General features: G+C 40.0%; 1 protein-coding gene and 1 pseudogene across 1 annotated transcript; one reads left to right on the forward strand and one right to left on the reverse strand.

Moving 5' to 3' along the window:
- Positions 1–921: 921 nt before the first annotated feature.
- LOC148574849 (uncharacterized) lies at positions 922–3443 on the reverse strand (annotated as a pseudogene).
- Positions 3444–10724: 7281 nt separating this feature from the next.
- On the forward strand, positions 10725–13755 carry LOC148574850 (uncharacterized). The gene is made up of 3 exons (XM_088505972.1): positions 10725–11666; positions 11832–13515; positions 13616–13755. The coding sequence occupies exons 1-3, from the start codon at positions 10725–10727 to the stop codon at positions 13753–13755; spliced, it is 2766 nt and encodes a 921-aa protein (XP_088362098.1).
- The last annotated feature ends 639 nt before the right edge of the window (positions 13756–14394 follow it).

A 14394-nucleotide genomic window follows, 5' to 3' on the forward strand; every position in this document is an offset into this window, starting at 1 on the left:
TGTCATACTAACATACATAATAAAAAGTGTTTCACACCCAGAGTTAATCCTAAAACATCTGGTCGGTCCAAGCCAGTAATTAAGTACAACAGTTCAGATGCTCAAAGGCAAAATATCACTAACAAAAAGTAGCTAATAAGTCACACTGAAAGTACCAGAAAGTTAACACAAACATAACTCAAAATAGACAAAATGCATCATATACAATCAACCCCATAGGATGCTAAGTTTTCCATTTCCCTAAAGCAGGCCCCATTTTCTCGGAGGCAACTTTGCCATTAACTTCAGTTTCTTTGGAAAAATGTGAGGTGCTCCAGAAAGCCTGGCAGAGAAGTGACCAACAGGTTGGCTTGAAGATGTGCCAAGGGGAGGCTGAGCTGAGGGAAGATTTCTGGTTGTTGGCTGTGATGAGGATGAAGGAGGTGCTAAACTTGTTGGGCTGGCAACCTTGTTGGGCTGTAGATCATGTTGGGTTGAGCCCAACACCTTGGGCCTGCCTCTAGGCCTTTTTGGTTGGGCTGCATTATTGGATTGGGCTGAAGATGGTGGCTGAGTTGTTGAACCAGCTTTCCTCTTGATAGATAGCTTAGGAATGGGCTAGGAAGAAGTAGTCTTCCTTCCTCCCTTGGCAGTTGGAGGCTTTGATTTGGTGCTTCCCATCTGCTGCTTGCCTTTGTTCTTTGATTACTGGGTCACACAAACATGTAAACATTTACCATACCAATATTATGCTTAAGACAGAACAAAAAATAGAAGGAAGACACATAAAAAATCATACCAAGTCCTTAATAGGTTTAGGGCATCTGCTTTTGTTGTGTCCAACAGATCTACCTATAGAGCACCTTTGTTTCTCTCCCTTCCTTGATAAGTGAGTGCGGCTGCTATGTTCTTCATCTCCAGCAGCTGCTCTCCTCTTTTTCACTAGCTTGTGACTAGGCCTTCGATAGGGGGAGGCATAACATCAGGGTGTGATGTTCTCTCCCAAAGATCTGGTCCATTCAAGGGCTGTATGATTGACTCATAGCACCTCAAGTACGCTTCTATCTTATAACAGCCATCCACAAAAGGTTCTAATTCAAGCCCGTTGAACTTGATGCAGCTAATAGCATGGACACAAGGTATGCCACTCATCTGCCACATTCTACATGAACATTCATGGGTGCCTAAGTCAACAGAAAACTTGTCTAAACCGTTAATAACCTCATATTTCTGAGCTGCAGACCAATATGGCCGCCACTCCCCAGCTAACCTAGATCTCTTCTCCAACCTGAATCTAATCCTAGGTAAGATTAACCCTGAATAATTCTGTCCAAGTTCCCTATTTTCTGCCCACCTAGTCATTAATTTAACCCTTATCTCCTCTAACATCGTAACTATAGGCTTCTCTCTAGCATCAACTATGGTAGAGTTAAAGCTCTCAGACATGTTATTAACCAGTGTATCTACTTTAGAGTTATAGGTGAATCTAGATCTAGACCAATACCTAGGAGGGATAGCATTTAGGTACCGAAAAGCTTCCTAATTCACAGCTTTCACCTCGGCCATGTGCCTCTCCCAAGCCTTCCAGTGAGTCGCCTTAGCACACTTCCACATCAATTTCTTCAATTGTAACCCTGGAAACCTTTTCCTGAAGTTACTGTACAAGTGTCTCACACAGAACCGATTATCAACTCCTGGTATAACATCATCGTATGCTGGCAACAAACCCTGCATTCATGAAATCAACCAGCATATAAGTAAGGAGTATTGAGCTGTTATAATTTATGTTGTAACTGAATTGTATTATGATTACTTTTTGTTGGTCAGACATGAAGGTAGATCTTCCCATCTTCTCAACTCCAACATCATATGCAAGATGACTTAGAAACTAAGTCCATGAGTCCTTCGTTTCAGCCTCTACAACCGCATATGCAATGGGCAGCATTTGATCATTCGGATCCCAACCAATTGCAGTGAGCAATTGTCCTCCCTGTGGTGTCTTCAAAAAGCAACCATCAAGACCAATGAATGACCTACAATGCTGGAAGCTCTGCTTGCATGCTTCCAAGCAGACATAGATTCTCTAAAAGATGCAGTAATTCGTCATGGATGATGCTGGTGCTTCATTATCAAGATCTGGGGACCTCTGAACTTGTATGCGAACAGAGAAGCCTGGATTTGCCCTCATGAGCTCCTGTCCGTAGTCATAAATTATTTTATATTGCTCTCGAAAGGTTACCTGAATTTCATCCAGTGCAATCTGTTTGGTCTTAACTTGCCAGTGACTTAGTGACAGTCAAGTTCTACTTTTTTTGTGCCTTTGAAACCAACTCCCTTATCTTCACCTTCGGATTTGCTTCAACCTTCTTCTTAAACGCCTTCCCGAGCCATTTCGAGTGCAGAATCCCCACCCTGTGTGCTTTTGTACATGTGTGAGTCAAGTTCATGCTGCGGAGCTGCCAAGTATCCTCATCCCCGATTTTGGAAGCATACAACCAAAAAGGACAATCAGTCGAACAAACAGCTCTAACCCTCTTCAGATCACACTTCCTAAACTTGATTGCCCTTGCGGTATGCACAGCATAAGCAGTCACAGTGTCCTTGAACTCCTCCCGAGATGCGTACACTGTACCAACTTTCCATTTGTATTGATTCATATCTTTTTGTGCCTTGTGAACTGGAAACCTCACACCCTGATGCTCTGAATCAGACCCCTCAGCCCCAACCTCGTGGTCCAAATCTAAGTCATCACTGTTTCCTCCCTCGTCATTTTCAAAGTCCTCATTACCTACAGCATTCTTTTTCACATCCCTGCGTTTTTTACTCATGACATTCACATCTTGAAACCCACTTACATCAGGATCAAGCTCATCATCACTGTCAGTAAAGTGCAGATCATCTTTACTGTCGTCCTCTTTTCCAGATGGTTTATACTCTGAATCAAGACTGTCACTATCACTAGAATTACCATACTCAACTTCATTGTCATCCTCTAACCCAGAATCAGAACCACCTGGTCCAGATTGGTTTTGCCCCTCATCTAATCCACCATACAGAACCAGCTCTTGCCCCTCACTACTAATGTCACCCATCCCATCTTTCTCCCCAACATCAATGTAGCCAGCAGCAGGAAACACCTCTTCCTCCTCAACCTTGTGGACAACATACAACTCTACATAGTCTCTCAACTCTGGTATTTTACACATCTCAATGGAATCCACATCAGTTTTAAACAATTTCAAATTTTTTTCCAAATCTTCATGTGTCGGATCCTTGAACCACAACGATGGGATATTCTCCTCCACGTAACCAAATTGCTTTAGCTCCACATAGGCTTCAAATACAGACCACCGATCACCATCAATCTCTTCAATCACTATTGTTTTTCCTCCCACATACTCTAATGGACCGTTCTTATAAGTAAACCATCCTCCATGGTAGACCTTCACTTTAAAATAACCCATTGTCTTCCACAACACCCTGAATAAACTACTATCAAAATACAACAACACAAAGAAATTAATTAAAAACATGAAACACACAGACCATCCTATTTCACAGCCACACTAATCCCTAGTCTCCACACACAAGGCCTCTTTTCAACAATAAACAGACCACCGAAACCTAAACCATCTAACCCGAAACTAACCACTGCAAGGAGAGCTACCATAGTCAAAACGAGGAGGAAAATCATACCTACGCAAACCCTATCAGTACTGCTTCAGCGACTCTTGACGTCCCTTCCTTCCAGTTGCTCGATCTCGCCTCCTCTCTTCAGTTTCAATCCATGAACAGCTTCGGTCCTTTTCGCTTCTGGGTTAGGGCACAATGCAATGGGTTTGGTTAACGAAGCGTTGTGAATAAAGGGTGTTCTAATTAACGTTCAGGGGTTTTCATCCAATTTAAGACATGAAGTGTTTCGCGCGAAACACTAACGTTGAAAAGGGTAGATTTGTCATTAAGAAAAAAATTTAATCAGAAAGGACGAATTTAATTAGAAATGCAACATTAAGGACGATTCTAAATAAAAAATTAGATGAGGGACGGTTTCGATTCTGGCCCTCAACGTTAGGGACCAAAACCATACTTACCCCTTTTCTATTATTTATGCAATATTTTTACAATTTTTTTAGTTGCAATCAATATGCATTTAAAAGATCATCTTTGAATCCTAAGCCATGTAATTCAAAGATCATTGCATTCATATTTTCTAAAATTTTAAAAAAATAAATTTTTTTTGTATTATTATAATTAGTTGAATGGAGAGATAATAACAATCACATCATAATTTTAATTAATAAAATAAAATAATTTATCAATTTATATTAAATTATTAATTTTAGTTACACTTAAAAGTGAATAACACTTTAAAAACAAGTAAAAAAAATTCAAAATTCTTATGTGAATCAACATGTACATAAAATATTATATGAAGATAAGTATAAACATCAGGATAGTCAATAAGTAATTACGGAAGAATAAAAAAGAATAAAACAAATTATAAATTCTAAGAGTTGAAATAGTAAAAAGAATGAGGAAGAAAAATTTAGATATATATTAATTAAATAATATTATAAATAAAAAATTTAAATGATATTATTTTATAATATCATTTTTAAAAAAAATGCATGTATGCATATAATGAATTCTCTATTTATATTTGTTAAAAGTTGAGACCGAATTGCAAGTCAGAGTATAGTATATCATAGAGTACGTAATAGTGTAATACTAAACTATATGAATTAAGACTTTTTTTTTCCTTATTTTCATCCCTTCTAAAGTATACTTTTTTTTTCCTTAAAAATCGCTAAACCATATGAATGCAAAAAATATATACTTTATCTACTCTCAATCTTTCTTTGACGGTACTTTAATCCAGTATAAATAAACATCTTTCAAACTATCACAAATTGTTAAAAGGTTATAACCACTTTTTCTCATAGTTATCGTAAAAATGGAAGAATTTTTGGCATAGTCAATTATGAGTCATTTTTTTCTTTCAATTTTTTAGAAACAAAAAAATAAAAGTAATTCATAATTAATTTAATAAATGAAGAAAGATATAAAAAGATAAAAAAAAATTAATAAAAGTAGACAAATACTTTAAAGAAGACAAAGTGATTGGAAGTTATGCGTGGAATGAAAAGTAAAAAGTAACTGCAATATAAATGAAAAAAAATTAATTGATAATTTACTTTTTTGACCTTTTTCAAAATAAAAGGATATATCAGTTACTCTTTATTAATAGCGTTAAGATGGGCTTATCCTTAAACGCTACTTGTTAAGTAGGGAGTGCTGCACACCTTGTTAGTTTTTTAAATTTGAACTTTTTATTTATTATATTTTATTTGAATGGTCTGAATTTAAAAAGGCAAACTGTTAATAAGGTTAACCACTTTTTTTTATAAAATTTGAATTTTTTTTGTAAGTTTTAGATATTGGGTTGAAGTCCAAAAAAAAAAATAACATATAAATATTAATTATAACATGTCTGTACAAAAAATAAATTATTGGACTTTAGAATTAAAATAAATAATACATAAGAAATAAGAAATAAGTTAAAAATTCATACACCAAATTCAGAAAAAAAAGACATATTAGAATCTTAGAAAAAATAATATTAAATATATATTATGTATATAATATTAAATATAAACACAATGATAAAAGATTGAGTCCGGCTAGGGAGTGGAATATTTGTACAATGTGTATAATGGGTTATATGAGTTAAAAAATGAACATCGCTCATACTATCCAGAATAACCATATTAAAAAATGATACCATGTCATCATACCACTCATCCCAAAAACTTTAGCTGATGGTAAAAGATAACACTAATGGTTATATCTCTAATACTTCCTTAAACCTCTATTGTACACATTGTACAAATATTCCATTGGCTCCCTATACTTTCTCTAAAAGATTTTGTGTTATATAAATTTAATATATATATATATATATATATATATATATATATATATATATATATATATATATATATATCACGCAAAAAGCAAACAAATATATAATAATTTTATTTTGTGCAAAACAAAATTATAACATTAAATATGAAGACAATAATAAAAAAACTTTTATTATATAAATATAATTAATATATATATATATATATATATATATATATATATATATATATATATATATACTTAAAAAGCAAACAAACATATAATAATTTTTTTTTTGTGTGAAACAAAATTATACTATTAAATATAAGGATAAAATGCATAATTAAACCAAACTTAAAATAATAATACACAATTCACCAAAAAAGAAAAACGTTACACAAATCACCCAAGTGCATATTTCTATATAAATCAAATGAGATACATTCAAATGTAACGTTTCTCTTTTTGGGTGAGTTGTGTAATATTATTTTGGGTTTAATTTAATTATATATTTTATCCTAAATATAAACACAATGATAAAAAAATTTTGTATTATATAAATTTAATTAAAAAAATAAATATACTTACGTAAAAAGCAAACATAATAATAATAATAATAATAATAATAATAATAATAATAATAATAATAATAATAATAATCTCATTAGTTATTTATCTATATCTAAAGCTAAACGTAGCTTATTAAATATAAATAAAATTATTACATTGCGTCTGGATGATAGACTAATATTGAGAGAAAGACTGGAAGATAAAAACTGAAATGAGTACTATTATTATTTTCAAGATTAATCCTAAAAGACTATTTTAATATCTTAAAAATTAAATTATACGAATTAGTTCTTATAAAATTACTTTAGTATTTTTACTAACATTCAAACTTTGTTGTGTTCTTATAAAAATTAGTTACAAGGGTATTTTAGTATTTTTTTAAGTTTAATTTTATAATTTTTTACCAAAATTAAAAAATATTTATTCTCAAAGAGTATTTTAATTTTTATTCTAAAAGGGTATTTTAATTTTTTTAAGATTAATTTTATTTTAATATTAAATTAGTATTTATAATTTTTAATACAATCAAAGAATTTCAAATAATATATAAGTATAAATTAGTATTTTAAAATTAATGTGTAAAATATAGTTTAGTACTTTAAAGAGTAAATGGTCAAATTAATTCATGAAAGATCACTCGTTTTCTAATTTAGTTTTCGAAGAGTTTTTTTTTAATTAAATTTGTCCTTTAAATATTTTAAATTAATCATATTAGTCATTCCATCACTTCTATTATTAACGACGTCAGAGTTTGTTGATATAATACCACTACAACAAAAGCGAAAGATAGCGGCAGATTATTAGTATCTGTTTTGACAGCCGCCACAATTTGCCAAATTAACGGTGATTCTGACTGCGGTTTTAAGAAGAGCAGTTGTATGATTCGATTTGTAGCGATTTTTACAAACCCGCTGCTAACCTGACTCTATCCATCAAGGGTTCGACCTCAACTTGTCCTTTTTCTGTTTCATTCTATTTTTCACTTCTGCTCATTCCTCAACTTCTCTCGCCATCGTCCCTGGTCGTTATCGGATTCGACCTTGTCCAGCTCCTCTGTTTCGTCTCTTCCTCCAGATCTGCTCGCCATCTCGTTCTACATGTGCGTTGTTCGAATGTGCTGTAGATGCATGAGCGTCCTGCTTTTGTCGCCTCCAATCTATGTCGCCGCCAACCTTTCACTGTCACCATCTATCACTGGTTTTGTTCTTTCTTCCTTTCTTTGTTTGTTTGGGTATTCACTTTCTTATTTTGTCTTCTTTTTCCTCCTAGGTCATTAATTTTATTTTTTTACGTTGCTGGAGCAGCAAAACGAGGTGAGTTATTGAAATTTGTCTAATTATACTAGCTAATTGTGTTTGTTACAAGTCCAATTTTTATTTTAGCTAATTGATTTTTGTCTAATTTTACTATGAAATTCATTGCTCCATGAGCCCCCCCGAATCTTGTTAACCCTAACCCTTTCTCCATGAGCTTCGATTGGCGCTACATTTGCTGGCCCTGACCAATGTTTCCCTGCTTCTTTTCTTCTATCTGTGGTTCGATTTGCTACAGCTGCACGTGTTTCTTGCCACAGTCATCTCCGACCTCCGTCGCCACCAGCACCATCTCAGTTCTCAGGTTCTTTTTCTTCTTCCTTTTATTTCTTTACTCGGGTTTCATTTTTTTATTCACCTTTTTATTTAGATTCTTGGATTTGTCAATTGATTGAACACCGAAAGTTACATTTCAATTAATAACTTAAAGCAATCAAAGGTGATTTGAGGAGTAATTTTTCTCTTCATATTTTATATCAATAGATTAAATATATTGAATTTGTCAGTTGATTTGATTGCTAATTTTGAAGAGTCATATGAAGATGATGAAGTCCTTGTTTTTTATATGAGATTTTGGGTGCTAAAGACTTCTTTTTTATCTCTATTAAATATGCGGCATTTTTGTGGTTCTAATTAACTATTAACATCATTAGTTAATGACAGCAGATCAAATGAACCACCAAATTAATTGAGAAATTCTAATACCTCAAGTTCTCCTTCAATTAGACATTGATTTAATATAATTTTATAAATTTATAATATTAATAGTCAATTAAGACTCTTAGGCTGCATTTGATTTTGAAAATAGGACAAGACAAGATATAGAGAACTAGACAGAAAGAACAGAAACACATAAATTAGTGTTCTTCTATTTTGTTTTGTAATAAACTAGAACAAATTATGAAAGTCTATTTTGTTATCAATTTTTTGCATTCAAAGAATTTAGAAAGTGTTACGGATCCAGCCCGCGGATCCTGGACCAGAGGTTGAGCCCGAACCCGGCACCTCGGGTCCGACCCACCTCTCTCTCTTAGAAGGCCCAAAACCGGCCCTCTGGAAATCCTAAACCGACTTTCGAATTCAAATGTTTATCTTATCTTAGCCAGATAAGATAAGATAAGATATTCACAATCACCTATAAATAAGAGGACCCAGGTCCCTTCAGGTATTCATTCATTCCTCACATTTTACACCTCTTAGATCCATTCTGACTTGAGCGTCGGAGTGTCTTTGCAGGTACCTCCCCCATCGCTCCAGTCAAGCGACCCGGTTTCAACCCTGTTCGCAGGTTCCCGATCCACCCTTCAACCCGTACCAGAGACATCTCGTACATTGGCACCATCTGTGGGGACCTTCCGCCAGCCGAGCCGGATGGGGGACGTCCTGGAGGAAACCCCCTCAAGCCAGGATGACTCCCGACCGCTTAACCCAACCCCAGAACACCGGGAGGTCACAAACCAAGCAAGAATAGCAAGTACTGTCCACCACTCGAACGACCACGTCGTCACGGACCAACGACATCCTGAGAAAGCTAGGGACAAAGCAGCACAGATCATCCAGGATCTCTGCCTCCGGGTCCAGGAACTCGAAGGAAAATTAACCAATAGAGAAAAACACAACAACGAACACGGAAGCCATGCAACTTCCAGATCAAAATCACGCCGCGGTAGGTCGCCAACCTGACGACACGACAGAAGAGACGGTCGTAGTGCCTCACGCGACCACGGGCACAAGAAATCGCCAGAACGACGATACAACAAGAAACACAACCGCAGCGCTTCCCGAGATCCGAGTCATCAACACTACTCCGACGAAGATCGGAGATACCGAAACACCAAGCACACGAGAAACGACCATACAATAATGGGAGCTACACCCTTCACAGAAAGAATTTTGAGAGCAAAACTCCCCAAAGGTTTCGACAAACCTACCGACTTGAAATATGATGGAACCAAAGATCCCCAGGAACACCTAACGGCCTTCGAGGCCAGAATGAACCTGGAAGGAGCGGCCGACGCGGTCCGATGCAGAGCCTTCCCGGTAACCCTAGCAGGACCGGCGATCAAATGGTTCAACGCCCTCCCAAACGGATCCATAGCCAATTTTCACGATGTGACACAAAAAGTCATGGCCCAATTCACAACCAGAATCACTAAAGCCAAACACCCCATCAGCTTACTGGGGATCACGCAAAAACAAGAAGAATCCACAAGGAAATACCTCGACCGCTTCAACAACGAATTCTTGACGGTCGACGGGCTCACGGATTCCGTCGCAAGCCTTTGCCTAACCAACGGGCTCATGAACGAAGATTTTCGCAAACACCTCACCACCAAACTAGTATGGACCATGCACGAGATCCAGAACGTCGCCAGAGATTACATCAATGACGAAGAAGTCAGCCAGGTCGTCGCCGCCAACAAACGGCAACACGGCAACACCCAACACGGCAACTCGGCTTCTCGCCAAAACCCACCACCCAGAGAGAATCAAAGAGACCACCCCAGACCGGCAAATACAAGCCGAACGCCAAGAATTGGCAAATTCTCTAATTACACGCCCCTGACAGCACCAATTACCGAGATATACCACCAAATAGCAGATCGAGGCATCATTCCAAAAGCCCGACAACTCAAGGAAAGGACGGGAGGCAACAAAACCCTCTACTGTGACTACCACCGGGGTTACGGTCACAAAACACAAGATTGTTTTGACCTTAAAGACGCCCTCGAACAAGCCATACGAGATGGCAAACTCTCAGAATTTGCCAAAATCATCAGAGAACCAAGACGCACGAAAAGAGATAGGTCGCCGGAAAGAGAAGGGCGTAACCCAAGAACCCAAAAGCAACCCCCCAGGGAAAGCCCGGAGGAAGACCCGACCATCATAGTAAACGTCATCACAGGCAAGGACGTATCAAGTAAGTCAAAACTAACAATGAAAAAAGATCTCAAAGTAATGGCTGTCAGAAACCAAACCCCAACCGTTACAGCCGACAACACGATAACCTTCTTACCAGAGGATTGCCAGCACGGCACCTCGGCCGAGGATGCCCCTTTCGTCATCTCGGCCAGAATCGGAACAGGACTAGTGCGAAGGATACTGGTAGACACCGGGGCAGACTCAAACATTCTTTTCCGAGGAGCCTTCGATAAACTTGGGCTCCACAACGACAACCTCCAAACACACCACAACGGCGTCACGGGACTCGGAGACAACTTCCTCAAACCAGATGGCTCAATCACACTTCCCATCACCATAGGAACGAGCAGCCAGAAGAAGACAATCCTATCTAAATTCGTAGTCCTAAAAGACTCCACAGCCTACAACGTGATTCTCGGAAGGAAAACAATCAATGAATTCTCCGCAGTCATCTTTACCAAATACCTCCTCATGAAGTTCAGAACCGACGACGGCTCCGTCGGTACCATCCACGGGGACCGAGAAGTCGCAGCCGAATGCGATAACACCAGCCTAGCCCTAAGGAAGAAATCTCGAGATGCGGCCGGGGTATTCCTAGCCGATCTGGATGCCCGACAAGACGACCAACCCAGGCCAGAACCAGAAGGAGAAATGGAAAAGCTACAAATAGGGCCAACCAAAGATGAATACACCTTCATTAATAGGAACCTCCCATACGATCTCAAAGAAGAAATCTCCCAACTCCTAAAACAAAATAGAGACTTGTTTGCATTTACACCAGCCGACATGCCGGGAATAAACCCCGACCTAATGTTCCACCGGCTAGCCGTGGACCCCAAAGCTAAACCAGTGGCACAAAGGAGACGAAAAATGTCATCAGACCGAGCCGCCGAGGTCAAAAAGCAAGTTAAAGCCCTACTCAAAGCCAACTTCATCAGAGAGCTCCCCTACACGACATGGCTAGCCAACGTCGTACTAGTGAAAAAATCCAACGGGAAATGGCGAATGTGCGTTGACTACACGGACCTCAACAAAGCCTGCCCAAAGGACGCCTTTCCCTTACCAAACATCGACGGATTGGTAGACGCCGCATCCGGCCACCGATACCTCAGCTTCATGGACGCATATTCTGGCTACAACCAGATCCCGATGCACCGACCAGACGAAGAAAAAACAGCGTTCATCACTCCCGACGGGACATACTGCTACACAGTAATGTCCTTCGGCCTGAAAAACGCGGGAGCCACCTATCAGAGACTCGTCAACAAGATATTTCAAAACATTTCCGGAAGCAAGCTAGAAGTCTACATAGACGACATGCTCGTCAAGACCAAATCCGGCGAACAACTCACCAACGACCTCAAGGTCATCATGAACACCCTGCGAAAGCACCAAATGAGGCTTAACCCGGCAAAATGTGCCTTCAGGATGGAGGCAGGGAAGTTCCTCGGCTTCATGATCACGCAACACGGAGTTGAAGCAAACCCGAAAAAATGCCGCGCCCTCCTCGAAATGACGAGCCCAAAAAACCTTAAAGATATCCAAAAGCTCACCGGCCGATTGACAGCGTTATCACGCTTTCTCGGGGCATCGGCTCAAAAGGCGATCCCCTTCTTCAAACTAATGAAAAAAGGGGCCCCTTTCAAATGGGAGACGGAATGCGAAGAGGCTTTCCAACATTTCAAGAAAGCCTTAGCGGAACCACCAATCCTCGCCAAATCCCAGACAGGAGAAACACTCTACCTATACCTCTCCATAACGGAGGAGGCACTCGCAGCAGCACTAATCCGTGAAAACGAGAAAAAAGATCAAAAACCCATATACTTCATAAGCAAAGTCTTACAGGACGCGGAAGCTCGCTACTCACGCATAGAAAAGCTAGCTTACGCACTCCTTACAGCCTCCCGGCGCCTACGACAATACTTCCAGGCTCATTCCGTTACGGTCCGAACCGACCAAGCGGTCAAGCAGGTATTACAAAAATTCGACCTAGCGGGCAGAATGCTAGCATGGTCCATCGAACTATCCCAGTTCGATATCAAGTTCAAGCCCCGATACGCGATCAAAGCACAAGCTATGGCCGACTTTATCGCCGAAATGACACCAGGAGACTCCACCCCCGAATCATGGAAACTACATGTTGACGGCTCATCGAACGTCACCTCTGGAGGTGCCGGAGTCATTCTCGAAAGTCAGAATGGAGTCGTAATCGAACAATCAGTACGATACGAATTTCCAGTCTCAAACAACCAGGCAGAATACGAGGCCCTCCTGGTAGGCCTAGCCCTAGCTCGGAAAGTCGGAGCAAAGGTCCTAGAGGTAAACACCGACTCACAGGTAGTTAGCTCCCAAATTAACGGAGACTACCAGACACGAGATCCCCTACTCCAACAATACCTCGCCAAGGTAAACAAACTAAAAGAAGGATTCGAGCGAGTTACCATACAGCACGTCCCTAGGGAACGAAACGCCAGGGCAGACCTACTTTCCAAACTAGTCACTACCAAACCAGGACACGGTAACAAATCGTTAATCCAGGAAGTCGTCAAGTCACCCGCCGTGTCAACGACAACCAACGCTCATATGACACTCTCGAACCAAGGATCTTGGACCTACCCTATCCTACAGTACCTCCTTGACGAAACACTACCGCCAGATCCCAAAGAGGGAAAACGAATAAAACGGGAAGCCGCCAACTATACCGTTGTGGCAGGACAGCTATACAAACGCGGATTCTCGCAACCCCTGCTCAAATGCGTCGAACCCGAGAACACGGAGTATATACTCCGCGAAATCCACGAAGGTTGCTGCGGCCACCACATCGGAGGCAAAACATTAGCCCAAAAAGTAATCAGGGCAGGCTACTTCTGGCCCACGGTTATCCGGGATTCCATACAAATAGTTAAAAGCTGCGACAAATGCCAAAGGCACGCCAATATCCACCAAGCCGCCCCACACCAGCTCAGCATCATATCGGCAGAACGGCCATTTGGCACCTGGGGGATCGACCTCGTCGGACCCTTCCCTACGGCACCCGGTCAACTCCGGTATCTCATCGTCGCCATAGACTACTACACCAAGTGGATTGAAGCCGAACCCCTAGCCTCCATAACAGCAGCCCAATGCCGTAAATTCCTCTGGCAACAGATCATCACCCGATTCGGGATCCCCGAGATCGTTATCTTGAACAACGGAACCCAATTTGCTGACAAAAAGTTCAGAGAATTCTTAGAAGGACTACGCGTATCTCACCGCTTCAGCTCGGTAGAACACCCCCCAAACAAACGGACAGGTGGAATCCGCAAACAAAATAATCGTCAAGGGACTCAAGAAACGGCTTGACGAAGCCAAAGGACTATGGGCCGACGAGCTCGGATCGGTCCTATGGTCATACCGAACCACGCCGCAAACGACCACGGGAGAAACCCCCTTCCGATTAACATACGGCGTGGAGGCAGTCATCCCGGTAGAAATCGGAGACCCAATCCCAAGAAAAATGGTCGGCAGTAACGACGAGGAAGCAGAACGAGACCTCATTGACGAGGAAAGAAGCATAGCTCACATCAAAGAGATAGCCCTAAAACAGAGAATCAGCTTAAGATACAACCATGGCGTCGTCCGACGAGAATTCGCGACGACCTCGTCCTACGACGAAACGACATCGGTCCCCCGACCCCAGGAGAAGGGAAACTCACCCCCAACTGGG

Source organism: Arachis ipaensis, chromosome B2 (assembly GCF_059453495.1).
Source record: "Arachis ipaensis isolate K30076 ecotype BB chromosome B2, ASM5945349v1, whole genome shotgun sequence".
Classification (NCBI taxonomy): domain Eukaryota; kingdom Viridiplantae; phylum Streptophyta; class Magnoliopsida; order Fabales; family Fabaceae; genus Arachis; species Arachis ipaensis.